The sequence below is a fragment of the Callospermophilus lateralis genome, chromosome X (assembly GCF_048772815.1).
Source record: "Callospermophilus lateralis isolate mCalLat2 chromosome X, mCalLat2.hap1, whole genome shotgun sequence".
NCBI classification, from domain to species: domain Eukaryota; kingdom Metazoa; phylum Chordata; class Mammalia; order Rodentia; family Sciuridae; genus Callospermophilus; species Callospermophilus lateralis.
Genome location: NC_135325.1, coordinates 125169941 through 125197174, shown reverse-complemented (window position 1 = coordinate 125197174; position 27234 = coordinate 125169941). Strand labels below are relative to the sequence as shown.

General features: G+C 51.3%; 1 protein-coding gene and 1 long non-coding RNA gene across 10 annotated transcripts in view; one reads left to right on the top strand and one right to left on the bottom strand.

Annotated features, from left to right (window-relative positions):
- The window catches only part of Atp2b3 (ATPase plasma membrane Ca2+ transporting 3), a 69816-nt gene that overhangs the window by 5298 nt on the left and 37284 nt on the right, over positions 1-27234 (bottom strand). For 3 of the 9 annotated variants that reach the window (XM_077106683.1, XM_077106685.1, XM_077106684.1), the window contains 9 exons: positions 25839-26073; positions 22213-22392; positions 22002-22089; positions 21431-21537; positions 20069-20260; positions 17821-18034; positions 17318-17529; positions 15854-15961; positions 13393-13575 (listed from right to left, as the gene is read on the bottom strand). In XM_077106683.1, coding sequence (XP_076962798.1) covers positions 13393-13575; positions 15854-15961; positions 17318-17529; positions 17821-18034; positions 20069-20260; positions 21431-21537; positions 22002-22089; positions 22213-22392; positions 25839-26073 — 1519 coding nt within the window. Of the gene's footprint in view, positions 1-8484; positions 8692-9004; positions 9072-13392; positions 13576-15853; positions 15962-17317; positions 17530-17820; positions 18035-20068; positions 20261-21430; positions 21538-22001; positions 22090-22212; positions 22393-25838; positions 26074-27234 lie in introns of those variants that run through there. The other 6 variants (XM_077106686.1, XM_077106688.1, XM_077106687.1 and 3 more) reach the window with 4 other exon arrangements.
- LOC143638800 (uncharacterized) lies at positions 519-13420 on the top strand. Its single transcript, XR_013154632.1, has 3 exons — positions 519-835; positions 3172-3290; positions 13354-13420. It is a non-coding gene; the product is annotated as an uncharacterized LOC143638800 (long non-coding RNA).

The window sequence follows — 27234 nt, the reverse complement described above, 5'->3', positions numbered from 1 at the left end:
TGGGCAGTGCAAAAAAAAAAAAAAGCCAAAATGTTCCATAAAACGGAGTTTTCTAACTCCCTGTTGAAATCCAGTGAGAATTTTCTCTGGACTTGGTGAAGCCACATCTGCCAGATTGCAGATGGTCAGCCATTCTCTCTCAGGTCTTTATCCCAGACTGGTTTCTGAAATAGGGGTATCACAGAAATTGAGGCCCATTTGCCATTGTTAATAAAGATTATAATTTACTTTTTATAGCCAGTTTAGATATTTCCTTGTTAGTTAGGATTTCTGGTGCAGGACTGGAGTGTTGATGTTCAGGACATTACCTTCTCCAGCTGCCAGCCACACCTATTAAGTCACAGAAAAGAGAAAAAGCTAAACACTGGTGCCCTTGATCCTGGGGATGTGCTTAGTAAGTTCGCCAGCAATGCACCCATGATCTTGGCAACACCCTTTTCCTTGCTGAGCAGGAGGCCTTATTTGGATCTGGGTCATATGATCAGGCCAGGCCCCTGCTCAAACCTATCCACAGGTCTCATTGCACCTGGCTGAACTCCAAAGCCCTCCCCCACAAAGGGCGGCCAAGGCCATAGGACAGTCCTTGCCTGCTGCTTCCGCTTCTATAGCGATGGCTGCTCTGGCCCTAAAAGATTGTCCAGGGTGTGCCTCTTGGGAGTAATCTGCCATGTTTGCTTCCTACTGCCACAGCCCAGTGGAGTACTTTCTCAGCCAACACTTGGGGAGCACAGGTGTGAACGAGAGATCTGTCCCAGAATGAGAGGGCCACCGTGCTCTAACATTCTGCTGTTGTGTTCGAAGCAGGCTCAAGTCATCATGAGTCTTACAGCTGATGGTGAGTCACTTTTTGTCCAGGTCCTCTTTTCCCTGCACTCAAATCTGGGGCTACTAAAAATGGCTTTTTATTGGTTTTATGCTGGTGTTCTTAGGTGACCCTAAGCTGGAGGGTGCAAGCAATTCCTGGGAAATTGTTTTAGTGAAAACTAATGAATGTTTCTAAGATAGGCCCCTCTTGGGGACTGGGCTTGCACTCAGGTGCTCATGGACAGCCCACGGCCCCAGACTTCCTCCACTTGGCATGGAATTCAGTGTTCCTGGCAAAGGCATGGCCCAAGCCTTGCCCCTGTACCTTGGCTTGCACTGGCTTCTTCTTAGGTTCTTGCCTGGCTTCCTGCACGTTCCCTAGCTTATCTCTATTCCTCCCAAAGGGACCTTGCTACCTTCAAGGCTGGTAGTGCTGTCTACAGCCTGTCAGACCATCTGGACACCATCAATGCCATCTGCACCATGTCCACTTGTATACCTGCAGCAGGGACATTCATCCAGATTGTCAGACTTTGGCACCCTCACAGGCTCCTTGGTGCCTCCCCTTGGATGTCTCCTGTCTCATCTCTACCCCATTGCTCCTTGCCCTCTTCCTGCCAAAGCTTGGAGGCACCTTGATCCCTACCCCACCGTCTCAGCAGCCTGGTGGGCCCTACTTACATGAAATGTCTTCCACATCAAGCCCCTCTCTACCTCCACTACTGCCTCCATGTCCCACCTGGGGTTCCAAGGCCCCTGGGGACTCACAAGCCCTGTGGTCAGAGACCTTGTCTGCCTGGGGATCGATCTTTCCTCAGCGCCTGTCTCATGGCTCCTAACTAAGGTGTGATGACCCTATGGTCACCTGCACTATCTCTTTTTCAGATGGCATTTTCAGGCACGCTTTGGCTACTGAGTCAAATCCTGCCACTCCCCACTTGACTCCAAACTTTCTAGAAGGTGATAGGTCAGGCCTGGGTCTTCACTTTGAGTGGAGAATTCATCCCACAGTCATCTACTCCCCAAAGTCCATTTTTCTACAGGATAACCTTTAAAGAAAAGAAATAAAACAGACTCCAGGAAAGATGAGTCCTAGGGTCAGGGCTGAGGCTTCTGGGAATGCAGAGGGGGGTAAGGTGGGCTGTCACTCTTGCCAACTCTGTTGCCCTTGTCTAGGTCACTTGTTCCCTCTCATTCCTGCAGTCCCTTCCAGTTGCTGCCCCATTTTTCCATGCCCAGTTATGGCCAGTAACCCTGAGAAGGTTGATACTTTATTTCCTCCCATGCCCCAGCAGTCCCCCACACAGCAGGGTACTCAATGATGCTCCTCCCCTCAGCTCCTTTCCAGCCTGTTTGCCAGCCCCCTTCCCCTGACCATGTCCTGTCATCCCCCTGTGGCCTCCCATCCATCTGTCTGCCAACCACTGTTTTCTCTGCAGCTTCAGACATGGATATTTAAGCCAAGTCTCAAACTTAATTGACCCCAAAGCTCCAGGCCCAGTCCTCATCAATTCTACTGCTCCCCTCCAAATGACATCCAGAATGCAACTTCATACCCCTCCACTACCACTGCAGCCACCACCACACCAGGTACACACTGGCTGTTGTGGGGTCCCCACCCTCATCTCCCTGCTGCCACCCTTGACCCCCACAGTCTATCGTCAGCATAGCAGTCTGAGAAATCCTTTCCAATGGAAGCCTCCATCAATGCAAAGCCTCCCAAAGCTGTGTCTCCTGCAGAGGAAGGAGAGAAGTCCTGCCCCAGCCCTGCCTCAGACTGGCTTTTTCTGTTACCCTTCATGCCCTTCAGCTTCCAGCACATTCCTTCCTTAGGGTCTTTGCACTGACTCTTCCTTCTGCCAGGAAGGCTCTTCCTCAGTAAGACTCAGGACGCCCCTCCTGCCTCCTCAGCACCCTTGCACCCACTTTGGCCTCCCTTGCTCCCTTGCCCATTCCCCCTTCAAACATGCCCCCCACATTGTCTCTCCTGTCTCCTTCCACTGGAGCATAAGTCCCCTGGGAGCAGAGATTTGTGGCCTTCTTTGATGGCCCCAGCACCCAGCAAAGTGCCTGCACCCAGCAGGGGCTCAGTGAGCAGGTGCACAATGTCTGGGACTCACCCCACTGGCCCCTGGCTCCCCCTACCTGAGGCTGTTCCCACACTTTGCCATAACTAGCTAGCTGGAGCTGCTCCAGAGCACCCCAGCAGAAGCCGCTACCTCTGCTGATTTGTGACTCCTGCCCTAGACTGTTCTTCCTCCAGACAGAACCCAGCTGAAATAACCGTTCTCGCAGAGGCTGTCCCAGATGACCTGGGACCCAGAAGAGCACTTCTCATGCTTCTCCTCTCTGTTCTTTCCTTCTGAGGCTTGGGATCATCTGCACTCAGCTGTTTATTTGCTGCCCAGAGGAGACTCCAGTGCCTCTGTGTGCCTTAGACAACAGAGCTTGTGGAGCTTGGTGGGCAGCTGACCTGGATGAATGAGGTGAGCCTTACCCAGGCTGTGATGCTGCAGACCAAGCCCCCGACAACGCCCCCAAGCTGCAGCAGAAGGGAAACATGCAATCCCATCGGTGGATGCTCAGTGTGGAATCACCCCACTTAGGGCACAACTTGCTTAGGCCTTCAAGTGCTGGGGTTTGTGATGTGGGGGTGGGTGGGGTGGAGCAGGGATGCAGAAGCAGAGAAAGCGAGGGACTAGACAGGCAAGGGACTGAGGGAATGCCCACCCCATTGAAAAGAATGGAAAAGAAAATGAAAAGAAGAGAAATAAAAGCAAAGGCCTCCGAACCACAGTGACGACAGTAACAACAGAAACTGCCTGATGCCTTCTCATCTCTTCTAATTCCTTGAGCTCTGGGGTGCTGCTTGGTGTCAGCCTCTAAGGCTCATGGAGCTCAGATTTTTCTGTCTGAACTCCTCCCCTGCTTTTCTACTGCTGTATCAACCATTAGTCCAGAACCTTGTTGGAAAGCAAGGACTTGTCAGCTGCCTTGCCATCTGGGAAATCAGAAGCCAAACTCAGAAAGCCTGGAAATTTAGAAAAGGTGAGCTTTGGCCTCACTTCTCTGTGTTAGGGGAACAGCAACAGCAAGGGGAAGGTCCCTTTCTTCCCTGTGGAGGGGTTGTGTGCTTGAATCAGGAAAACGAAAATGCAAACTCCAAAGTTGGCCATTTCACCAAGGGATCACACCAGAAACTAAAGATATGGCTTTCTGTATGTTGCTGGTGAGTTTTGTGAAAACTGCCTCCCTTCCTATGCACACATAGGACCAGGACCATGAAATCCCAGGCTTGTGCTCCTGAAATCAACAGTCGAGCCCAGGCTTTTCAGGTAGTCAGACTATGAGGAACTGGAAGGAAGCCCTTGCCTCTTTTACTAGCTGCATCCAGCTGCAAGGCCTCAAAAAAAATCTCATGAGCTCATGAGGGCTTCCAGGGTTTTCCCTAGGTTGGTTCTGGTGTGTGCTTTAGGAATTGCCTGCAGGGTTGTTCCACTGTGGTAGGGCCTTGGGTTCCAGAGAGACATGGGGCAGGGAAAGGATCCCATAGGGGGCCTGATTATTTCCCACTGTGGAGGCAGTATGCACAATGTCAGATAGCTAAGAAAAAATTTCAATATACTATTCACAGAAACCCAAGTGGGGAGATTTGGCTTAACATCAGTTAACTTCCTGACAATAAATTCCAGAAAGCAAGACTATTTTTTTCTTTGCCATTTCCTTCCACCATGGGACTATGAGTGTGAGATGAACATGCTTCCATGGGTTCTGGAGAAGTATGTCCAAGTGAAGTAGTGGCACCTTATCTAGCCCAGTTTGACCCAATGGGAAAAGGGGTTTTCATGTTGCAAAAGAAAAATAAAGCAATTGATGTGATCTGTTTCCACTTGGCAAATCAGAACTAAATGCCCAGAGTAAGCTTCTCTGTCTACATGGGACCAAATCCACTGACCAGCCCTGTCCCTTTGCTGGACCAAGTCAGGAGCCAACTCCTGAACTACTACAATAGTGAAAGTTCGAATATAGAGGCCCAGTATTGCTGTAGGAAGGATGGGATGGGCTTGGCTATCAGTAGGAATGGGAGGACTATCAGCGTGAGGTGCTACAGAACAGACTTTGGATGTGGCTGCAGGGAGGCCGAGATATGCCTGCTTGTTGCCATGGAAAACAAAGACAAAAGGATCCTTGGCTACAGAGCCCACAGAGAGGCTTTGTTGGTACCAGGACCTGGCTTTGCTGTCCCAAAGATCCCACAGCCACCTGTTCATACCAGAAGGCAGATTACAGTGCCCTGGGCTTACTTCAATATACCATCTCCAGCCACACTTTGGGGATATTGACACCAATTGGGAAAGAGATGCTGGGCTTCCCACTGCATTAGCTTGTGAGTGCACAGTTGGAGGTGGGACTGATACCCAAACTGGGAACAGGATTTCACAGCCCCCTAATTTCCTAAGCCACCCCAATGAGCTGGTCTCAGGGTCATGGCCCAGGTAATGTGAAATGAGGTGGCAGCAGTGGAGGGAAAGACACTCCACACTCCACCTTGGGCTGGGAGGAGGAGTGGCTGTCAGCTGGGAGGAAGCTATAGAAGCTACGCTGGAGCTAGGAGTCACAGGTCATAGCTAGGAGTCAGCAGATCACATCATTTGTAATATGATATGACAGTGGTGTGTTTGGACAATCCCTTGAGTGGGGACTGCTGCCTGCAGAAGCAGCAGAGGTGTGTGCAGTCATGTGGTGTGGGAGGCTAAAAAGGGTGGGGAGGTCCACCTAGCCCCCAGGATCCTGGTTACCCTTTGGTTTGGAGGACATCCTCTGGCCACTTCTTTCATTGGCCCTAAGGGCACAGGGTGTGTCCCTTCTCCTTGGAGAGCCTGAGGGTCCTTAGTGGGAAGGACTTTGAACTTCAGGCCCCTCCAGTGCTCTGAGAGCTGCAGGCACAGTCCTGACTCCTTGTGGGGCTAAAAGGAAGACCTGCCTGGAGCACGTGAAGCGGGTAGGAATTCCTCATGTATGGAGCCATGGTTTTCCTTAGGAAACTGTGTGACTTATGGAAACTATGAGCCTGTGACTATAACACCTTGTACAATGCTGCCTCTTGTCTAGGGGAGCTCTGTCATGGCCTTCACCCTGCTTTCCTTCTGAGCAGCTCTGGTCCTCTGGAAAGTTTTAAGGACAGAAGGGGGGCTGGGGCTAGTCCCCTCTCTACCAGGCCTGGCAGCCTAAGGGACCCTGCATAGGTCCTGGCCCTTGCGGGCACCTGCCTTCTCCTGGTTTGTAAGATGAAGGTGCTGGGCTCAGTGACTTTCTGGGGTCCTTGTAAGTCAGGGTGGGGGTTAGGTTCTGAGTTCTAAACCAGTCTGCCACAGGTGATGATGGCAGGAAGTGATTTTAGTCAGTAGCTTCCAGAAGCTTCCCCCTTGGAGTTACTAGATGTCTGAGCCAGCATCTTCCTTCACAGTCCTTTTTGAGGTGCTGCTGCTCAATGGGGCTGAGATTTCTAGGCCAGCCTTTGTCAGTTGGGACTTTGGGACCCCTGTTTCTTCATACCAATACCCTCCTTGGAAGGCCCTGCCACCCAACCCTTGCTGCCACTGCTTGGGTCCCCCCCTGGAATAGCTTGTGAACAGCGGGAGGGTGGCATCTCTCCCACTGTACTTACCAGGCACTGCTGGGCTCCAGAGATGGGAAGGAGGGGGACAGATGTTCATGGAAGAAAGGAAAGAAGCAAGGTGCTGGGAGCCAAGGAAGAAGAGAGAGAGAGGCTGCCCCCAGGGAGGAAGTTGGAGGAATTCAGAGGAAGGGAAGAGACAGCATGCCTCACTCCAGAGACTGGAGGCCGGTGAGGGGGGTCCACAGAGACTGGGCTGGCCCTGGGTTGGGACAAGGCCAGAGCTGTGGAGAATGTGTGAGGGCCGTGTGGAGTAGGGCTCTGCCAGCTGCCTTCCCCCTCAAGTCGACATGTGGGCAGATGGACAGACAGACAGGAAATGCAGAGAAGGCAAAGGAAAATATGTAGGAAGTCAATGGGAAGGAAAGGACAGGGCAGATCTACATGTGTCCTTTGGGGACACTTGCACCCACCTTTGCCCCTCACATCCCAGGAAGGAAGGTGCAGTTGCCCACCTGGGCCCTGGTCAAAGTGTGCTTGGGAGACCACACTTCATTTCTGTCCTTAACTGACTTGGCAGAGACTGCTGATGGCCTCTCTGGGTGGGGTGGAGGTGAGGCCCTTTGGGGCCTCTGTCTGTGTGTGCCAGGAGCGCTGGCTGCTTTCCAACTCAAGGGTGGTGGGCTTCAGCCCATATTTTTGACCCAGGTGGGTGGTCCAGTGGGTGTATCAACAAGCTGGAGGGGTATGTGGCCTGTGGTTTGGAGAAGGGGAGTGTGTGCACGCACGCCTGTACTGTTCCCCAGGGTGGCCCTAAAGGACAGCTTAAGCAAGAGGAGGGTGCCCCCCACCGGGGACCTCTCACGGGTTCCTAAAAAAAAGAAAAGAAAGAAATCAAGCAAAAAGAAACTCGAAGAGTCTGTGATGAGAAAAAGGCATAGTTAAGGACTCGCGTCTGCGTGGGAGCTGCGGGGCTTCCCTGGAAGGCAAGGAAGAGGTAGCATTCAACCATCCCGTCAGGGGCTGTGGGATCATAGTTTGAAGGCTTACGGATTGGTTTTGAAATCTCCTGAGTTTGTTACAAATAGCAGGCTGCCTGGGTGGGAATGGGGGACCTCACGTGGTTCCTGTGGTCTCTCCTGTTGGGTGAACCAGGGTGGCAGGTTCAGCAGTCTAGTGGCCTTTCCTTTGTCTTTGTAAAAAATGTGATTATGGAAGTTTCTACCTACTTAGGATGGCCCCTGGGTTCTCTAAAATGTGAGCAACACAATGGACCTTTTCACTGAAATGTACCGAAGGGAATTGATTTCTCCTGGCTTCTTGGAGGAAGGAGGAGCGAGCATGGACCAGTGGGTTAAGACCTTCCACTCCTGGGGCCTGTTTGGAGAGAGCAAAGGTGCTTTGGTAACAATGGAAGTGTGGTTCCCTCCGTGTCTTCCTGGCCTCTGAGCTCCAGTTCTCCAAACACCTCTAATGTCTGTTGGCTTGGGTCTGGCCACACAGGGCAGGTGCCACCTACAAAGGAGCACATCACCACCATTGAGCCTGCCTGGGGACAGGCGATAGTGGCATCCTTTGGAAGCCACCTCCAGGAGAATGCTGGACATGACTGCTTTAGTCCACCAGGAGGTGGGCTGGGTTCTTCTGCTGCAAATGGTGCCACATGGCGGCACTTACCTCCTACACCAGCCCCAGGAGGTTGGCCCTGAGACACATACTTCCCTGAAACTCCCCACAGAACATGGAGCCAGGCCCCAGCCTGGTGTCAGACACTACTGGAAGAGGCCCAAGTTCATGAAGAACCATCGGCACATACAGATAAGGTCAAGAAAAGAAAACCAATAGGCAGAAGGAGCACTAAACACAAACCAAAAAATCAAACAAAGCAAAGGACGGAAGGCCCGGCAGTGCCATGGCTTTGGCACATTTCATAAGAGAATATGGCTTTGGAGAGACACACCGCCTGGCGGGAAGGACTGGACAGGGCAGTAAAGAAGGAACGGAAAAGCCACGGTGAGCAGAAGTGCAAGACTGGAAAAAAGAGAAGGCAGAGTTGGGGAGGCTTTATCTTCCCCCGAGATGCCATTTATGAGAGAAAAGGGAAGTCAAGACTCACTGCCAGCAGCGCTGGTGGGCTTGGCGGCAGAGAGAGTTACGTGAGTAGGGGTAGAAAGATTGGTTACGTCATGGAGCTGGCTGAGGACCGAAGACCGCCGGCGCACAGCACCCTGAAATGACCCGCTTCTCTTGAAGGTACTCACTACCTCCATCTGTGGGAGAGAAAACGAAATAAAGGTTGGCTTGTACTGCGGTCCAGGCTACCGCAGGGGGTGGGGCTGGGCGAGGACAGGGGCCACACTGGGGACATATCGTGACAGCAAAGCCTCAGCTAGGTCAGCTCCACTCACTGGGAGCTGCTGATGCTTTTGACCAGGCCATGACAAAGAGAGGGTTTGCTGGGCAAATGATTAGTGGTCATCAGATTAGGAGGGACAGGTTACAGATAGGGCACACTGCAAACATTTTGGAAGTAGTCATTTGCAATCACGATATGCTCATTGCAAGCCACTCATCAGTCAGTACCTGTGTCTGCCAATACTTTGTTATCCTACTTCGGCAGTTCTCAACCTTTCTTTCCGCCCCAACACACCTGAGGGACATGACATGCTCCCATTAGGAAGAGGCCTCTCCACTGGGTGGGGGCATCACCCTAGCTTCTGCAGCTCATCCAGGTAACTGGCACCCTCAAGCAGAAGAATGGATTTAGACGGAGGAGGAAGGCATTTCCCAAAGCACACACTTGGTCTTGTCATGACTCAATTCCCACAGACCCACAGCCTCCTAGGATAGGAGGATTGGGAAGCAAAGATGGCATGGCTTCTACTTTGTCTCCACCCTGAAGCTTCCTCGAAGTTGAAAGGGAAGTGGGTCTGTGGAAAGTGAGACCTATAGGAGAGCAATGTGGATAAACCCCACAGGATGACCTCCAACCCTGTCTTTGCCTGGGACTTTTATTTACTGAATTGGGGCTTGGGGTGGATCAGACATAAGCAGTGCAAGGGACTTCAACTGATTGGCCACATCAAGTGTCCCCTCACTGGAAAACCACATGCCCAGACTCTGGGAGACCAGAAGCCTAGCACAGTCATGGCCACCTGTTTGGGAATGACCTCACTGGGGAGAATCTTTGGCCTTGGAGGGTGGACCTGATTTCTGGAAAGTACCATGTAGTTTACTGGATGACATGAGCAGCAAAGCCAGCATGCATTTCTGGAGCCCAAAGCACCCTTGCTACCTGCTCTAGGCCAATGAAAGGGAGCTGCCCACCCTCAATCTCTGCAGAGGCTATGCAGTGGCCATTAGTGGCCACCAGATTTCACTGAGCTTCTGACTCGGGCCAGGGCTTCTCAGAAGAAGGCAGCTTGAGTGTTCAGAATTCCCCAACCAAAATGCAGATGGATGCCATTTCAACCTTGGACGCACTGCGGAAAAGACTCATCACCCCTTGACTCCACCTACCCAGAGCCCCTTTCACACAGCACAACCCGCTGGCTCCCTTGGGATAAAGGGAAACTCAGAGCTGTGACTGCAGCCGTGAGGAACGTGTACTGCGCGCATGGTGGGTGGCACCGCGCAGTGAATCAGCACATGGAAGGCAGATGATCGATGCGATGGCGTCGGGATCTCTTGTGGGGGTCTCCTCTCAGATTTAAATGTTTCTGGGCTATAGAGACAGGTCTCTCTCAAGAGAGGACTGTTTCTGCAGCAAAAGTGAAGAGGGACAGGAAACATGCCCTTCTTTCTCAAATTCACATTGGCCTTTCCTGGCTCCATACGGTGTCCCCAAAGGATAACTGCATCATTGAAGATACTGCCATCATCACCCCACCACTACCACTTGGACTTCCTCCAAGCACCAGGCCAGGAACAAGGCTTAGTTGTTGCTGCTGCTTCTCATTGTTTTATAATGGAATGCAAAAAAACAGATCATATCATGAACATTCAAAAAGCTCCATGCTCTGGATTTGAAGGACTTCCTTTTATTCTGCAATGACACTCTACCATCTGGTATATTGATATGTTAGTATGAAACAGGTGTGAGAGCAGGTAGCAGGTTACTTAGCAACAGAAAAAGTTGTGCAGGCCTCTGAAACCTGGGGAACAATTCTGTGGTTCACAAAATCCAGAAATCTGGGGTTGGCTGCCTAGAAACTCTTTTTCTTGGTTTGGGGTTTACACATAATCTGTGGGGCCTCTCCCAGGCTTTATTTCTGTTTTTCAAGCACGTATTTTGCATCAAAGGGAGAAGATGTTCTTAAACAACTGAGCTGAAATAAGCATTCTTTAGAGGCATGGTGAATTTGACATGACAAAGCCAAACCGAAAAGCCACAGGTGTCAAGAGCTCATGGAGGAATGAGAGTGACTTTATTAAACGGAATAAAGTGTGTTGGGGGGGAAGGCACAAGAGGCCTGGGCCCTGGTCAGACCTGGCTCTCAATCGGTGACCTTGGGCCAGGTTCTTCCCTTGGGGCCCCATTTCCTCACTTGTAAAGCATCTATATGGGCACAGACAACCATTTAGTCAGAATGGCATGGACTGCCAAGACTCCAAGTGATGGGACCCACTGCTGGTAACCAGGTGGCAGTGGCAGGTGCAGGAACCCACAAGCACACAAAGATACAACACACACACACACAGGTGGCCAGGCTACCACTGACACCTCATATCGGGGCAGGGCTGCTGTCTCAGCTGGTAGAAAAGCTAACAGCAGGGAAATGAGCCAACGAGGAGCCAGGTCCTGCTGTACCCCTCCCTAGCTCAGGCCAGCTCTGCAATCTGCATTGGAACTGAAGTATGACAGACAAGAGCCTGCCTGGGCCAGAACAGGGCAGGGTGTCCTGAGAACTCATAACCACAGTCTCCTAGATGGCACAGTTGAGTGGCCACACGGGCACTGGAGAGGATGTGAGGGCTGTTTTCTAACATTTGGTATGTTTTAAATTTAGCACATAAATCTACATTGCAAGGAATAAGAAAAAACTATCTGTGCTGCATTCCTGGCCTGTCTCAGGCACTGTGCTTGAGGCATTAGCATTCCCATTTGGGAGAGGAGACTCAGGCCATGGCTCCAATGGCTGCTCCCCTTCTTCTGGGCTGAGGTGACACTACCAGATGCAGACCTAGAAGTCCTTTCCTGGCCAAGCTGGGGTAGGTTCCAGCTGGAGAAGCCCCTCAGGCCCTTGGGGAACTCCTTCAACATGGACTTCTTTGGTGCCACCTCACTGAGCCCTGCAGAATCCTATTACATAGGGGTGGGCTTGGGGAATCTAGCTCTGGAAAGTTCTCTAGGGCATTTGGATGTACCTAGACTAGTGCTCTGGGTTGGTTGCATGGATGGTCTGAAGTGGTGGGAGATAGAATGTGAGGAAGCTTCGCAAGGCTTGGGTGGCCTCTGAGCTGGCTTTTGCAGCATGAAGATGGAAGAATGGGGGGTGGGTGCAGCAGTAAGCAGGGATGCACAGCGGCACAGGGAAGGAGAGGATGTATGTTGGCAAGACAAATAGACTCATGGGGCATGGAGAGGAGGAGGGAAATGCCAAAAGGCAGGGGCTTGAAGGCCGTGCTCAGGGGCCTTCTGGACTTTATACTCAGGATAACAGAGAGAGGTTCTGCAGGCTGCAGTGAAGAGAGTAGTGTCAGAGGGGCTGAGCTGAGCAAAGCCAATGGAGCAGGTGGGAGACTGGAAGTGTGTGGCCAGGCTGGGCCCCATCATCAGACCACTGAGGGTTGTACGGGAACAGCCATGTGTGCTGGGAGGGAATACCAGACCTAGGGCACCAAAGACAGATGGGGGATGAGCCCTTGACCATGTTTGACAGACAAGTTGAAGGCAGATACTGTCAAGGACGGGTTTGGCTTCAGTTCGTTCCCCAAGAAGTTGCCCAAATAGACCCCCAAGAGGGAATTAGCTGGGTGGTCCTGGGTAGGACCCCAAGGAGAAGAAGCAACTGGGCCTATGTTAGAGGCAGTAGGACTCTCACCTGAGACAAGGTGGATAGGGCCTTGCATGAGGAAGAGATGGTGAGCTATTTGGAGGCTTGCAGGGGAGGGGTAGGCCATGGAGAATTTATGGGGGTCAGGCTGGACCAGTAGGCTGCAGTGTGACAGGGGCTGGCTGACCTGGTGGGATGGAAAGGCTGGGGCAGTGCAAGGCTGAGCCGGAGGTGTATTGCTGACAGAGAACAAGGAACAGATAGGACAGCAAGCTGTGTCAGGGCCAGCAGGGCAAACAGCATCTCAGAGGGTGACTGAGAAACAGTAACAATGCATCCAGAAGGAGACCTTGCAGAGCATGGGGAGAACTGTTTCTGGGGAGTGGCATGCAGTATGATCATGAGTGTGCAAGGGGACTGTGTAGAGAGGCCGTGCGTGAGTAGGGAATATTCTGGCAGGAAGGCTGGCCAAGAAGAGACAGAGACAGAGAGCAGGGTAGTTTCAGCCCTCAGGATCTTGTGAAGCCTTCCCAAGTGGCTACTGCAGTTGTGCCCATCTGACTTCAGAGGGGCTATAGTTGATGGTGTTGGCCTTGACCATCCCTGACCTAGGAGCATTTGCACAGTAGTAACTTGTCCACAACCTGGGACAGCCACCACCAAGTAAAGCAGATGGTGCCTCTGAGACACAGCCACTGATCACCAGCACACACTTTTAGCTGGCACCTGCACCACTATGGGGGGGTCACCTGGGCATTGAGAGAGGTGTCAGGGAGAGGTAATCTCAGTGCCCCAGCCAGTGATGAGCACACCTAGGATGGTAAAGGGGAGCCTAGCAACTGCCTCTGTGTGCTTGGGGACAAGACCTAGTGGCTTCCCCATTGGTCTCAGGCCACTTGCTCACTCTACTTCTTGCTTGCTTTCTAACCTCTCAAGGAAGAAGAGCCACAGGAGCCAAGAGAAACGGCGGCTTACCTGCGTCTGGATCCGGTTGAGGCCCCGGAACCAGAGGATCTGACCCCTGCGCAGTTCCCGCTCAGCATGGTCTATCTCCTCTTCCCCCTCGGCCAGCTCCTCGTCGGTCATCTCATCTTTCCCAGGCCCATGTCCAGCTTCCTTCAGGCACTTGAGCTGGCTGGTGGGGATGGTGGCGATGACCTGTGGAGGCCACAGTCGAGGGACAGACAGCAAGCAGAGGTGGCCATGAGAGCAGGTTCTGCTGGAGTCAGCAAGAGACCAGAGTCTCCACCTCCCACCAACATAGGCCACCCCCCTGGGCCTGCAGACCCGTGTTTCCTAAACTTCCCCTCCCTGCAGGCAGACAACTCCTCCATCGAGTCCCTGCCAAAGGGCCAGGAGTAGTCAGAGAAGCCTATCTGTAGAGTACTGTGCAGTAAAGATGGGTCCTGGGAGGGATCTCGAAACCTGGAGCATTCTGCCTGAAAGAAGTGTGGCGCATGGAGGCCTTGGCTTCCCACTAGTCTATGCAAACGTTTTAATTTACAGTGGGGACCTTGAGCCACAGAGGGGATGGAGAGTAAGGCCCATGTGACAGACCCCAAAGAAAAACCCTGGATACCAGAGCTAAGCTTCCTAGCTGACAATACCCCACACATGCTGTCCCTCATGGTTGCTGGTTATACTACTCCCAAGGAGTGACACGTGGAAGCTCACATCTGGGCTCTCCTGGAGGCAGCATCTCCTGAGGAAGCTCAGTCTACAAAAGGGCCAAGATCAGGGTCCATCCATGGAGGGAGAGGTGACAACTGGCAAGGGCAAGAGGAGGAAGAGCCAGGGAGGGCTGAAGGGAAGGCTTGGCTTTGTTTCCCTGTCTGGGCAGAGAACGGTGGATTATTCTGTTCATCTTGTGTGTCTGAACTTTGTTAAACATGGCTGAGAGGGGACTTGATCTTTTCATAGAGGTTCCTTTTCATTGGTTTTAACATGTTTTTTTTTTTTTTTGTCATTGAAAACAATTAAGAACAAAAAGAGTGGTACATAGCCTTATGGGACAAAGCTTCAGGCTGGTGCCACCTGTCCTAGGAAAGGCCTAGAGCAGACACTGTGTCAGGAACTGGGAACTCAAAGATCAAGAAGGTGCTGGCACTGTCCTGGCTCTGTGGAATCTAGGCTCTATGGAATCCAGGCTGTAGGAAGCCAAGGGATTCCATAGGATGACCAAGCCCAAGTGTGACTGGGAAGAGAGGTGCAGTGGCAGATGGAAAGAGAATTCCAAAAACAAGATGGAGGAATTGGGCAGGCCATCCCTGAGGACTAATGCCAGGTACCAACAGAGTCTGGTCTCTGCAGCAACTGCAGGAGCCCCTCTGGGTGGCTTGGGGTGATGCCAGTGGATCAAGAAACAAATCCAGAGTACTATGGACTAAACTGTGTTCCCTAACTTCATATGTTGAATCCCTAGCTGCCCCGCCCCCCCCGCAAGTACGTGATACTTGGAGGAAGGAGATTAAATTAAATGATACCAGAGAGCTCCAGCTTTTTCTCTTGGCCCTGTGAGCATGCAGTGAGAAAGCAGCTGGCCACAAGCTAGGAAAAGACCCTCACTGAAAACAAAATTGGTGGAACCTTGATCTTGGACTTTCATCCCCCAGAGCTATGAGAAGATAAACATCTGTAATTTAAGCTGTCTGTTTGATATTCTGTTATGATGGCCTGAGCTAAGACACAGAGAGAGGTGGATCCTGCACTCAGTTTCCTGTGCCAGGGTTCCGGAACTCCAGAGAAATGCTTTCTGAGATCTCTTGTGCATCCATGGCAGGAGGAGCTCACTCTTGCCACCCAGGCTGAGGCTTCCTGATTCTAATCACTGTGTGGTTCTCGCATTTTCCATCAGATCAAAATGCTTCCTAAGATTTCTCAAGAACTTCTCTTTGCCCTGCAGATTATTTATTAGGGCATTGTTTAATTTCAAATATGTGGCATTTTCCAAGCCACCCAGTTAATTTTGTATGTGTGTGTGTGTGTGTGTGTGTGTGTGTGTGTGTGTTTGTGTGTGTGTGTTTTTCTGGGGATGGAACCCAGTGCTTTATGCATGGTAGGAAAGCACTCTACCACCAAGCTATGCCCCAGCTCCCAAGCCACCCAGGCTTAAGAGGCAATTTTTGGTTACTATCACAGAAAGTGGAACAATGGGTTGTTTCCTGGGCCCTGGGACATCCCAGCCATGATCCTTTGCTGCTGATGCCGTCACTTGAGGCCTTGCCTCTTAGTCATGGTATGTCACAGGCCTGAGCCTACTGTGCTGAGTTCCCCGCTTGAACATGTCATGCAAGTACTTTCCCAGGCACAAGCTCTGAGGCTCTGGAACAGGTAGTTGGGTCAGTGGGACCCTAGGCCAGCCTGGACTGCTGGCATCACTGGTGCCATCAGCATAGCCAAATGGAAGAGTGAGAAAGCTGACTAGGAAGATACTCACCTGTCCCCAGACCAGCTCCCCAACACCAACAAACAGGCACCAGAGCCACTGCTCTGTGGACAGAGGGGAGCAGCTGAAGGGCTTCCCGCCAAACTGGACGATGACAATCTGCAGAAGGGGGATGGGAAGGGGTGGGTCCAACAGCAGTGGACCACTGGTACATATCCCAGCTGCCCTTCATCTACCCAGCCCTTGACCTGTCTTGTCTACCAGGATGGCCTTTCTTGAGAGCCAGGCCATCCTGCTCAGAGTCAGAGGACTGTTGACTCCTGCAGGCAGACCAGCTGCACCCTGGGAGAGGGCCTTACTTTCCTTTGCTGGAGCTCTTTCCCTACCTTTTTGCCTCAACAAATGTGTGAAGGTGCATTCACAGACTGGCTGACTACAGGGCCAAGGTTTACATGATGGGCCAGCATGTAGCTTTACATACCACCCCCACATCCTCTCTGGGGGCTATGTACCCCCTGACTCCAGCTTCTGGATGAGGCTCAGCTGTGCTGAGCACATTTCCAGCTTTCATGAACTGATGCTTTAATACCTAGTCCACATGCACATGCCAGATTCCCTTGGGCTGGGTAACCCATAACATGAAGGTTACTTTGATTTGGCTTCCTGTCTTCCTCTCCCTCTCCACCTCAGAGAGCTCCTATTCCCAGGGGCAAGCTCTTCAAGAAGTACAAACCAACCAATCCAGAGCCCATTCCTGAACTCCCTCTCAGGGCAGTGTCTGACAACCCAGACAGCCCCCATGCCCCAGAATGGGCTAAAATGATTCACACCAGCCAGTCCTAAGCCTGTGGATCTTGTTTTGCCCATTCTGTCTTGGGGAAGCCACAATAAAGGTCTTTGTCCATGGCTCTCTCTCCCTCTGCCTTCTGACTGACACTTCTGAGTGGCCTCTGTGATGTGGCCTCTGTAGTATGGCATGCCTTCTGCTTGGGATCTGTGAGCACTGAATAATTATGAATAAAAGATAATTATCTTTTGATGGCAACCATCTTCCAATTTGTGAGCCTTACTGTAGCTCAAGTTTTCCTTGAAGACAGTGTATTTTAGAACATTCAGCCCCTGCTGGGGACCTGAGATGTCCAACTTGTCCATTGCACTGTGGCAGGTAAAGTTCAGTACATCAACTTTGGGCACAGCTGGCATCTCCAAAAGAACCTCCTGGAGTTCCAGTAGCCTCACACCAAGGAATTAGATGTCAGAAATAGGAATGGCAGATTGGAAGGGAGTCAGGGAAGGCTACTTCTGCCATAGGTGAGAAAAGTCAGTTCTGATTCAGGTCCACTAAACCCCTCTCTGGCACAGTAAGGTATGGGTAAGAGGAAAACCAAGATGGTCCAGACTGGTTTTGTGACTGGAGGCAGGAAGGCCAGGACCAGGGGAGTCCTAGGGCCTTGAAGCCCTCTATCCCCACCCCTCAAAAGCAGTACAGAATAAATGTGGAACTGCCCCTCCTACCTGAATTCCAAAGGTACCCAGGACAATGGTGCAGAAGATGGGGTTGCTGAAGATGCCGTCAAAGACATTCCTTTCACCGTGGATCTTGCGGGCATTGATCTCATTGAAGAGCTGCATCATGACGAAGGTGTTAAAGATGATGGTGTAGTGCTCTGAGGGCGGGGAGTGCAGAGGTGCATTCCTCCCACTGTCGATGTCAAAGAAGAGCTCCCCTGGAGGGAGGAGAGAGGCAGGGCTGAGTTTGTGGCTGTGGGGGGGGGGTGCTCCCTGCATCAGTCACCTCTGGTCTTTACCACCTCCACCCTAGGGATGTCCAGTGGGAGACCTACAATGAGGGCTGGCAGGGAGGTGAGGGCCAAGGGTGTGGAGCCTGCTCTACCCTGTGCTGTGCTGGGGATCCAGATGACATGTGCCAGACAGCACCCAAGCATGAGGGGAAGCCACACTGTCGTGAATGCCTTGCACACACCAGCTGCAATGTGTGCACTCTGGGGCCAACCTACCGACGAAGAGCAGGGTGAAGATGATGGTGAGCTGATAGACTGCATGGCCTAGGATATTCTTCATCATGGTGCGAGAGATGAGGGGTTTGTCCCGGCCATAAGGCTTCCGCAGCAGCAGTGACTCTGTGGGAGGCTCCGTTGCCAGGGCCAGAGAAGCAAACGTGTCCATGATCAAGTTCACCCACAACATCTGCACGGCTTTGAGAGGAGAGTCCTGTGGAGAAGGGATGGTCACCCTTCTGTAAGTAGGCTGCCCAGTTCCCCAACTGGGGACAGCCTGGGGTGGAAAAACCTGTAGCTCCTAGGAAGGAACTCAGCTTGCGGTCAATGCCATCAGAATTTAATTCCCATAAACACATAATGTCTGCAGCCCTAGGTGTCCTTTATGTTAGCAGGGGTTTACTGCTAGGCTTCTAGTTTCTTCCCATCTCCTTCTCTTGCCTGCTGGCAGTGATCTAGAAGGTGTGAGAGGTCCAGTCAGTTATCCCAGGCTAAAAAAAATAGTCCAGTGAAAGGGGGCTAGCTTTGGGGCCACAGAAGGATGGACACTCTTTCAGTCTCCTATTCCCAAGGAGCAGGAAGAGGCCAGAACTCTGATCTGACTTGCCTTGTCATCCCTAAATTGTTCTTTAAAAATTGGCTTCAAGGCGTCATATGGTTTCACATGATCATATGATCACAAGGTTTCATATGATTTAGTTCATTTGACATTTCCAGAACTGACATCTTCACAGAGAGAGCACATTAGAGGAGCTGTAGGTTGGGGAAGGGAGTGGAATGTCTGCTAATGGGTATGGGGTTTCCTTTTGGGGTGATCAGACTATTCTGGGAGTACATAGTGATGATAGTTTTACAATGTTGTGAATATAATAAAAACCACTGAATTGAACACTTTAAAATTATTATTATGGGGAAGTTTGTGTCATGTGATTTAGATCCCAAAAATCTTTGAAAGGACCAACTTGATCAGCAAATAATTTAACTACCTGTTGACAATAAGCTTTGACATCGCTAATAGGGAACAAATCAATTCTGAACTGTCACCGATAGGGAAAATGGGACAGTGAGAAAGGGGAGGAGATTCCACCAAGGGAGAAACTTGCAGTTCCCCAGAAGAATGGTACAAATATGTCCACACAGAAACTTGCACATGAATATTCCTAGTAGTACCAGTTATGATATCCAAAATGTAGAAACCACCCTGTGGGAGACCAACCTTACACGTGATTGAGTCACACTCCCCAGCTGGGTGCTGAGGCGCTCAGTCACAGAAATGTGGCAGAGCTTCCCCCACCCTTCTTGGGTGTGAGGGTCAGTGTCTTGTGCATGGGTGTGTCTTGCTACAGCCCCATGAGTGAAGCTATGCTCACCTGTTCCTTTGTAATATAACCCCTTGCCCTGTTTAGAATCTTCCATGGAAGTGCCTTGTGTGTGTCCCCTTCTCTTACTGTGTCCTTGGGTGTGGCCTACCCAGGTGTCAGTCAACCTGCTGACTGTGGACATCATGAAGATAGACTCAGCCCCCTGAAACCTGACCCCTTGCCTCATTTGAATAGCTTCTCCTCAATAAAAGGGGTCAGCACGTGCTCTCGCTCTCTCTCTTTCTGCTTTCTGCGGACCCTTAAGGTCAGAGGAGCCATCACAGCAATCCCCCCCAAAAAAGGTATTTGTGTCTCGTGTGGTTATTTTGCAGAGCCCAGTTAGCCCAGTTCAACGGAGTGACCCCTGAGCCTGTTAGTCATGAGAACAGAAACCCGGCACCACCCAATAGTCCACTGGCTGATGAATGAGCAACACAATGTGGCATATGTACACAGATGGTATTATGAAATACTATTCAGGTATAAAAAGGAATGAAGTACTGACTATAACATGGGTGAATCTTGAAAAAATTGTGCTCAATGAGATGTTAAAAATAAAGGCCATATAGTATTAGGTAGCACTGATCTGGTGATTTCCAGGGGCGTGATAGGGAATGACTGTATTGGGTATAGGGTTTCCTTTGGGACTGATGAACATACTATGGAACCAGATACAAGGGATGGTTGCATAACACGGTAATCATACTAGAAAATCTACTGAACTGTGTACCTAAAATGGTGAATTTGGGGGTATGTGAATTTGATTTCAATTAAAAAGAATCTGCAGCAAATAAAAAAAATACTTGCTTTCCACCTGGCCTTTAAGCCTGAGCTTTTCAGCCTGAGCCTCTGCCCTCAGAAACCTTCCACAGGATTGTGCTGCCCACCTGAGTGATGCAGGCGCCTGTGAAGGCCACAATCACAGCCACAACGTTGACTGTCAGCTGGAACTGCAAGAACTTGGAGATGCTGTCATAGACATTGCGGCCCCACATAACTGCCTTGACAATGCTGGTGAAGTTGTCATCGGTCAGGATGATGTCAGAGGCCTCCTTGGCCACGTCAGTTCCTGCAATCCCCTGGGGGATGGACAAACACAGAATCCATGAGTGTCCAAACCAGAGTGCTCATGGAGTCCATCCCTCAGCTCCCTTTGACCACCGAGCCCTTGTGGGCTGGTTTTCTGTCTTGTACTTCCAAATGATGTTCGCCCAGCTAGGAACAGCACTCGTTTTAATCCATTATGATTTGTGCTATAAACATACTCTGAGAGTCATTGCCTGTCACAGTACAGGGAGTTTGCTCCTAAACTCAGAGGATGCTGATGACAGGGTCACTCACCAGCTTTCTGTTTGCTTTAGTGCTCTAGAGAAACTGATTATCTAAGTAGGTCCTGGGGGTCCTGGATGGAACAGTGGGTCCTTGCTTCTCCAGTACAGAATGCAGATGTGGCTATACCTGTGCAAAACTGCCCAGCCCTCACTTGTTCCACCTCAGGCCTGGCCCTGTGAGACCTGCTGTCAGGAAGCTCAGTTTGGTCTTCCCTCCAGGTCTGGGGGCCCGGAGGGGGTGGACTGGGCCCCTGTGGGCTGCATTGAATGTGGGCTGAGTTGAGGGTGCTCCTTTCTGCTAGAGTAGGGATAGGTCTTGCCAGGCTTCTGCCCTCAGTGACCAAGCCCAGAGCCCTGTGGGTTTGAAAGGAAGAACCAGCTCTATGTAAGCAACAGGAAAGCAGCACAGAGGGAGACCCCACTAGGGACTCTTAATCACAAGTATAGAAAATAAGTATAGAAAATAATTCAATTCTACTAGAAAGTCATAGAAATGAGAAGGTAACTTTTAGGCATTTGTCAATCAAATCCTCCTTACTCCCTACATGCATCCATATTTGCAATTTAGAAAGTGTATGATTTAGAAATATGGTCCAGGAGTCCACTTAAAGTGGACCAGGAGCGAGCAATGGCAGGCAGGGCCCATCAGTGATGAGCCCCTGCTGCCTACTCCCCTTCTCAGTGATGCCCCACTTCACTGCAGATGTCATCATGTCAAATGTCTTTAAACAAACCACAGGAAACTGAGACTCAAGGGAGGCAGAGCTCATATAGGCCCAAGTGCCAGGATGTGAGAGAACTTTCTATCCTACTGTAACCTGCCCTAACACAGTGTTTCACTCTCTTGTGCACAGTTACTGTCTGCGAGACTCAAGGTCTCATCTGTTGAGGTGACTGGCCTGGCCCTGGGTGACTTACCATGGCAAAGCCCACATCTGCCTTCTTGAGGGCTGGCCCATCGTTGGTGCCATCTCCAGTCACTGCCACCACCTGCCGCTGCTCACCAGTAGTGCTATCGATGATCCCTGGAACACAGAATGGGGCAGGGCAGGGCAAGGCCAGTGCCATCTGTAGATACGGAGACACCATGTCCCCCTGGAGCCCTGCCAAGGTGTCTGTGGGGCAGGCTGTCCTTGTGCTCCTGGGCAGCTGTAGGTCAAGTCCCTCTCTTCCCACTCTGGCCCATCAGGCAGTGGTGAGGGGGGTGTCATTTGGTAGAAGAGAGGGAGCCGACGCTGTGTGATTTGGGTTAATGTCTTCCTCCCGTGGATCTCAATTTCTTGATCTGCTCCAGTAAGGAGACCGCCTCTGTGGGCTCCTCCTGCTTGGGTATTTTCTATACACAAGTTTCTAGAAGCAGGATCCTGGCTTCATAAGCAGGCCCTGGAGACCCACATGGGAACATGACTTGAGGTGTTCATGAGCAGACGATAGGACATGCCTGGGCACCCATGCTGCCCCCAGGAAGGGGCTGAGTGAGCTAGTTTACCTTTCACTAGAGTGTGCTTGTCGGTGGGAGACGACCTGGCGAGCACCCTCAGCTTGGGCCACACCTTGTCCAGCCGCTCTTGTTCTATCTGGGGGAAGCACATGATACTACACAGGTAAGATGGGTGCAGGGCTAGTGGAGGGACTGAAAAGGGCAGGGAAGGAAGGTCATAGAAACAGTCAAAAACGGGACTAAGGTGGCAGGGAGCTACCTCGCCTTTCTCGTTGCGGATCCTCCTGTTGAACTCCTTCCCTTCCAAGCACAGGAAGTCCTCTCCTGGTTGGATGATGCCACACTTGGCTGCAATGGCCCGGGCCGTATTGATGTTGTCTCCAGTCACCATGCGAACTGTGATGCCTGCGCGCTGGCATTTGCGGATAGCTTCAGGGACCTGCAAGAGACAAGAAGAGAAAGCAAAGCCAGTAAGGCAAAACTTATTTTGTGTCTGGGCTGTGCTGTGTCTAATATCCAGAGCTAGTAGTTAAGCCAAACCTGTGTACCAGGCAAGGTGTCTGTGGAGGGTGGGCCCAGAGAAGGCATAGAGAACAGCCCATGGTAGGCAGGTGCTTCCCTCAATCCTCAGCCTACCTATGCCAGGGACCAGCAATGACTCAGATCCAGGCCCTGGTGGTGTGAGCAGGGCTGGGAGAAGCCATTGGAATCTTTCATGCTGTGCAGCAACACCATCATATTCATGTCTGGAAGGGGTACCTGGGTGGCCATAAGATTTACCCAGCTGTTAACCTCATTTTCCAGCTGGTAAACTGAGCTCCAGGGCTGCTGAGCAGAACCAGTCCAGGTCCCCAGGCAGCAGGCAGGGCAGGGACATTGACTCTAAAGAAAAATAAGAAAGGGGCCTCCCAACCCTGCTACTTGACTAGCTTCCTGTGGCAGGCAGTGCTTGCTACAGGCCCATCCTTCTGGGACCCTGACTCAGGGTGAGGACTCAGCGGTCAGCTGACTCTGAAGCAGCCAGAACTGCAACTAAGCTCTGGGCTCCTCTCTTACTGTCTGGGCATTAATCTTTTTCTTAGAGATGTGGGTCTTACATTATCTATTTGCTGGGGGAAATGGAACGTTGCTTGGTTATGAAGCATGGATTTCATTTCCAAATATCATATTCAATTCTGGAACAAGGCAAGGAGAAAGAGAACCCCCCTAGCATTGAGTGAAAAACGAGGGTTGAGAGTGGGAAGCCAGGAGACGAGCTAGGAGGTCATGGCATCATTCCAGTGAGAGGAAGATGGAAAGGACATTTCCCAAACCCATGAAGTACTGGCTATTCACGCCCTGAGGCTGCAGCGGGGAAGGAAGCAGACAAGATAGGGTCTGACAGATGAACTGGCAGGAAGGAGTGACAGAAAGGAAAAACCATCCAGAGCCTGAGGAATTGAAAGAGGTCAGGCCTAAGCTTGCTAATTTTCCAGTGGGGGTCACTGTGAGCATTGATGGGCTAAACATGGATTCCCTGGGACAAACACAGAGTCCAAGGAGGAAAGATGTAAGGATGTGCAGGTGGCCCAGATGTGGCCCAATCCTCTGGTGTAGGGATCATAGAGTAAGAGTCAGGCTGTGGGGGACTGGGGCAGAGTTGCCTGGGAACAGCCAGAGAGAGTGGGGGCAAGAATAGAGGGACCCCCATTTCAGGCTGTGACAGTGAAACCTGATGATCCCTGAAGGAAATGGCCTTAAAAGTGACCAGGAAGGTTGAGCATCCCCCTGTGATGTGTCCCCTTGATACTTTCTGCTCTTTGAGGACCTTGGTGTGCTATAGATAAGACCACATGTTACCAGGAGACCACTTCCCTCCCAGCAAGGCAATGAGGCAGCTCCTATCCCTGGAGCATCTGGAAGGCATTCCTCTGCTGCCACCAAGTGGCTGGGACAAACCTGAAAGCTGGGAGCTGCAGACGGAGGCTGGGCTGCCAGATCCTTCACGTAGTCTTGGGACTCTGAGCCTCCCAACCAGGTGGCAGGAAGGCTCCTCTTTATAAGGTGACCCCCTTCTCATGGGACAGATTTCCCTTGTCACCTGTTCAGTAGCACTCCCTGCTTCCTCCTCAAGGATGGGCAGCACAGTGGAAGAGCTGTCAGGCTCTGCTCAGTCATTAAGGTGGCACACACCAAGCTTCCTGCAGGCACAGCCCACAGCAGGGTTACCCAAGGCCCATGCGCCTTCCCTCCTACTATTGGCACCAGGGATTCACAGGGCCCTCTGTACTCTCTTCCTGGTTACTACCTGGCTAGCCCATTTCCCTGAGAATCTTCATGGCCTTCCCACATGACCTTGTCACTGTGACCTGCCTCCTGGACTATCTAAAGCTACTCTCAAGTCAAAAAGGAGCCATTTCTGATTCCTTGGGCCCCTCTGCCAATGCCCAGCCTGGGGTGGCCTCTCCCTAACCTGCTAGGGCACCTACTGAAGGTAGGCCTTTATTATATCCTCACCACAACTTGCCTCTGTTTGACATTTTCTGAGATGAAAACTTACATAAAAATATTTTGCAGCAGGCCTAGGAGCTCACCTTAATGCCAGTTCACACTGGGTTCTTCTTGGAATGCAGGGCTGCTCTATTGATAATGATCCATGGCCACTGGGCATTTTCTTCTGAATTGAGTTTTTTTTTGGTCCATGGTCCAAAGCATGAAGTTTCTCCTCTCCTGTCACCCCACACCCCACTGCAGCTCCTACAAATATGTTTTCAGGTTTCTGACATGAGATGGCAGCAATAGAGAGGGTCTGTGAAGACAGAAGGCCCTCCCAGACTCTGCCTCTCTCCAGGATCTCCCATTTTTAAAAAATATTTTTTAGTTGTAGATGGACACAATACCTTTATTTTGTTTTACTTTTATTTATTTTATGTGGTGCTGAGGATTGAACCCAGGACCTCATCCATGCAGGCAAGCATTCTACCACTGAGCCACAATCCTGACAGGATCTCCCATTTTTAAAGAATGAAAAGCAGCCATCCCATGGAACCTGCTCAGCTCAAGGTCTTTAATGACTTCCCAATGTCAAGGCCATGACTGGGCAAACTCACCCTCTTTTCCTCTGTGCTTGCTTCAGACACATGGCCCTTGAAGTTTCCATTCCCTGTCTGGCCTCTGTTTCAGTGCACACTGTCCCAGTGACGTCACCTATACAATGATGCTCCTGGAATTTCTCTCTAGTCAGGACCTTTGCTGTGAGCTCTCTATTCCTATAGCCACTGACCTACTTGACATTTTCATGAGGATATCCTGAATATCATTTGGATCCAACTAAACCCTTGACTAAGAATGGTCCACCCTGTCCCTCAAACCTGCATCAGTCAGGCTTCCCAGCTCAGTCATCCCTGGCTCCCCCCTCTCCCTCACTATCCCCTTGAGCCTATTGGTTTTGCAGGAGGCTGGGGGTGAGGTTTGAAGAGCTCACTGCTGCACTCATTCACCCAGTAGGAGGTGAAGCCTGAGCTATGCCTCAGGGCCAAGCAGGAGGAGGCTTTCTGTGGGCAGCCCAGAACCTCTGTGTGGGTCAAGGACAAGAGCCTCCAGGAAGGAGATCAAGTGTACTGAGGAGGGTGTGATCTGGGGTGCAATGACCATGACCCTAGGAGGATCCCAAGTCTCTGCCATTGACCACCTTATCCAGTGTTTCTGCACTTCAGCAGGTGGCTGGTTTGCTCTACCTGTAACTATGCAGTAAGAGGTGTAACAGCTGGGAAGGTGAGGAGAAAGTGGCTCTCGCCATGCATGCTTGTGTTTGAAGTACACCGTGGAGGTTAAGTGTGGGAAAAGGCTGGCCCTCCACCTATCGGACACCTCAGGTCCAGGAAGCAGTTACCAAGGGGTGGCTACCTCAGGCCGTACAGGATCCTCAATGCCCACGACAGCTATGCAGGTGAGGTCACCCACCACCTCATTCTCGTTGTCCCAGTCGGGCTCCTGGCCTGCAGAGAAGTCTCGGTAGGCGATGCAGATGGTACGGAGGCCGTCGCAAGCCATTGGCTCAATAATCTTCTTCACCATGTCATCCCGGTCCCGAGGACGAAAACTTCGGAGTTCACCATTGCTGTTTAAGATGTTGGTGCACCTGGGGCAAGGGGAGGGGTGGTGGAGTGAGGTGGAGACAGGGAGAAAACAAGAGGAAGCAGCACTAGTCACAGTGGAATAGGGTGGGACTTTAGCCAGTGTCCAATGTCCTTATATAGATAACAGAGGACACAGAGACACACAGACACGGGAGGAGGCCATGTGATAACAGAGGTAGAGACTGGAGTAATGCAGCTGCAAGCCAAGAAGCATGGAGGATTGTAGCCACCACCTGAATCTGGGAAAGGCAAGCAAGAATTCTCTCTTATAGCTGTCAGAAGGAGCACAGCCCTGCCTATACCTTGACATTGGACTTCTGGCCTCCAGAACTGTTGTTTTAAGCCAGCAGGTTTGGGGTCATTTTTTCCAGCAGCCCCTGGACCCCAGTTGGCAGGTGGGAACTCCTGGCTTATGGCAGTTCTCCCATGGACTCCACGGGACAAGGAGGAAGATCATCAGGAAAAACAAAATGCCACAGAGTATCAGTTGTAACCATGGAATGGGAAAAGCAGCAATCTCAGTCCAAGCTCTGATGGACCCAGGTGCTTCTCAGAACAGATATGACTGGGAGGATTCAGCTAAAGACAGGTGTGATAGAAAAAGTGAATGGGCTTAGGAGGTAGGTACTACAGGGACACTAATGAAGCAGGAACTGGTTGTCAAGACAGAAGGAAATGATAACAAGAGCTGGCACAGACTGATGTCTTCCTAGGAACACGGATTCACTTATGTCATTCTCACAACACTCCCAGGAAATAAGTTATCAGGGGAAACTGTGGTGGCCATGGAGAGTGGAGGTAATTTGCTCATGTTCACATGGCCAGCAAAGAGTAGAGTCAGGTTTGGACTTCAGGCTCTGCTATAGAATTTGGGTTTTCAGCCACAGTGGCCATCAAAAGAGAAGCACAGAAAGAGGTCTAGGCCCTGAAGTCCAGCCTCCACTACCAACCCATCAGGGCTTCAGGGAGGATGTGGTTTTTGCCCTGGGTTGCAGTGTCTGTGCCTGGACTATTTGGGGGCTCACCTGGTGATCAGGTCTGCTGAGAACAGTGGGCAGACTGAGCCTGGGGGTGCAAGAAACCCTAGGCTTCCCAGGGGGGAAGTATGGGAGGATCCAGGTGGGTGGGGCAGAAGGAATAGGGAAAAGAGAGAGGCCAAGGCC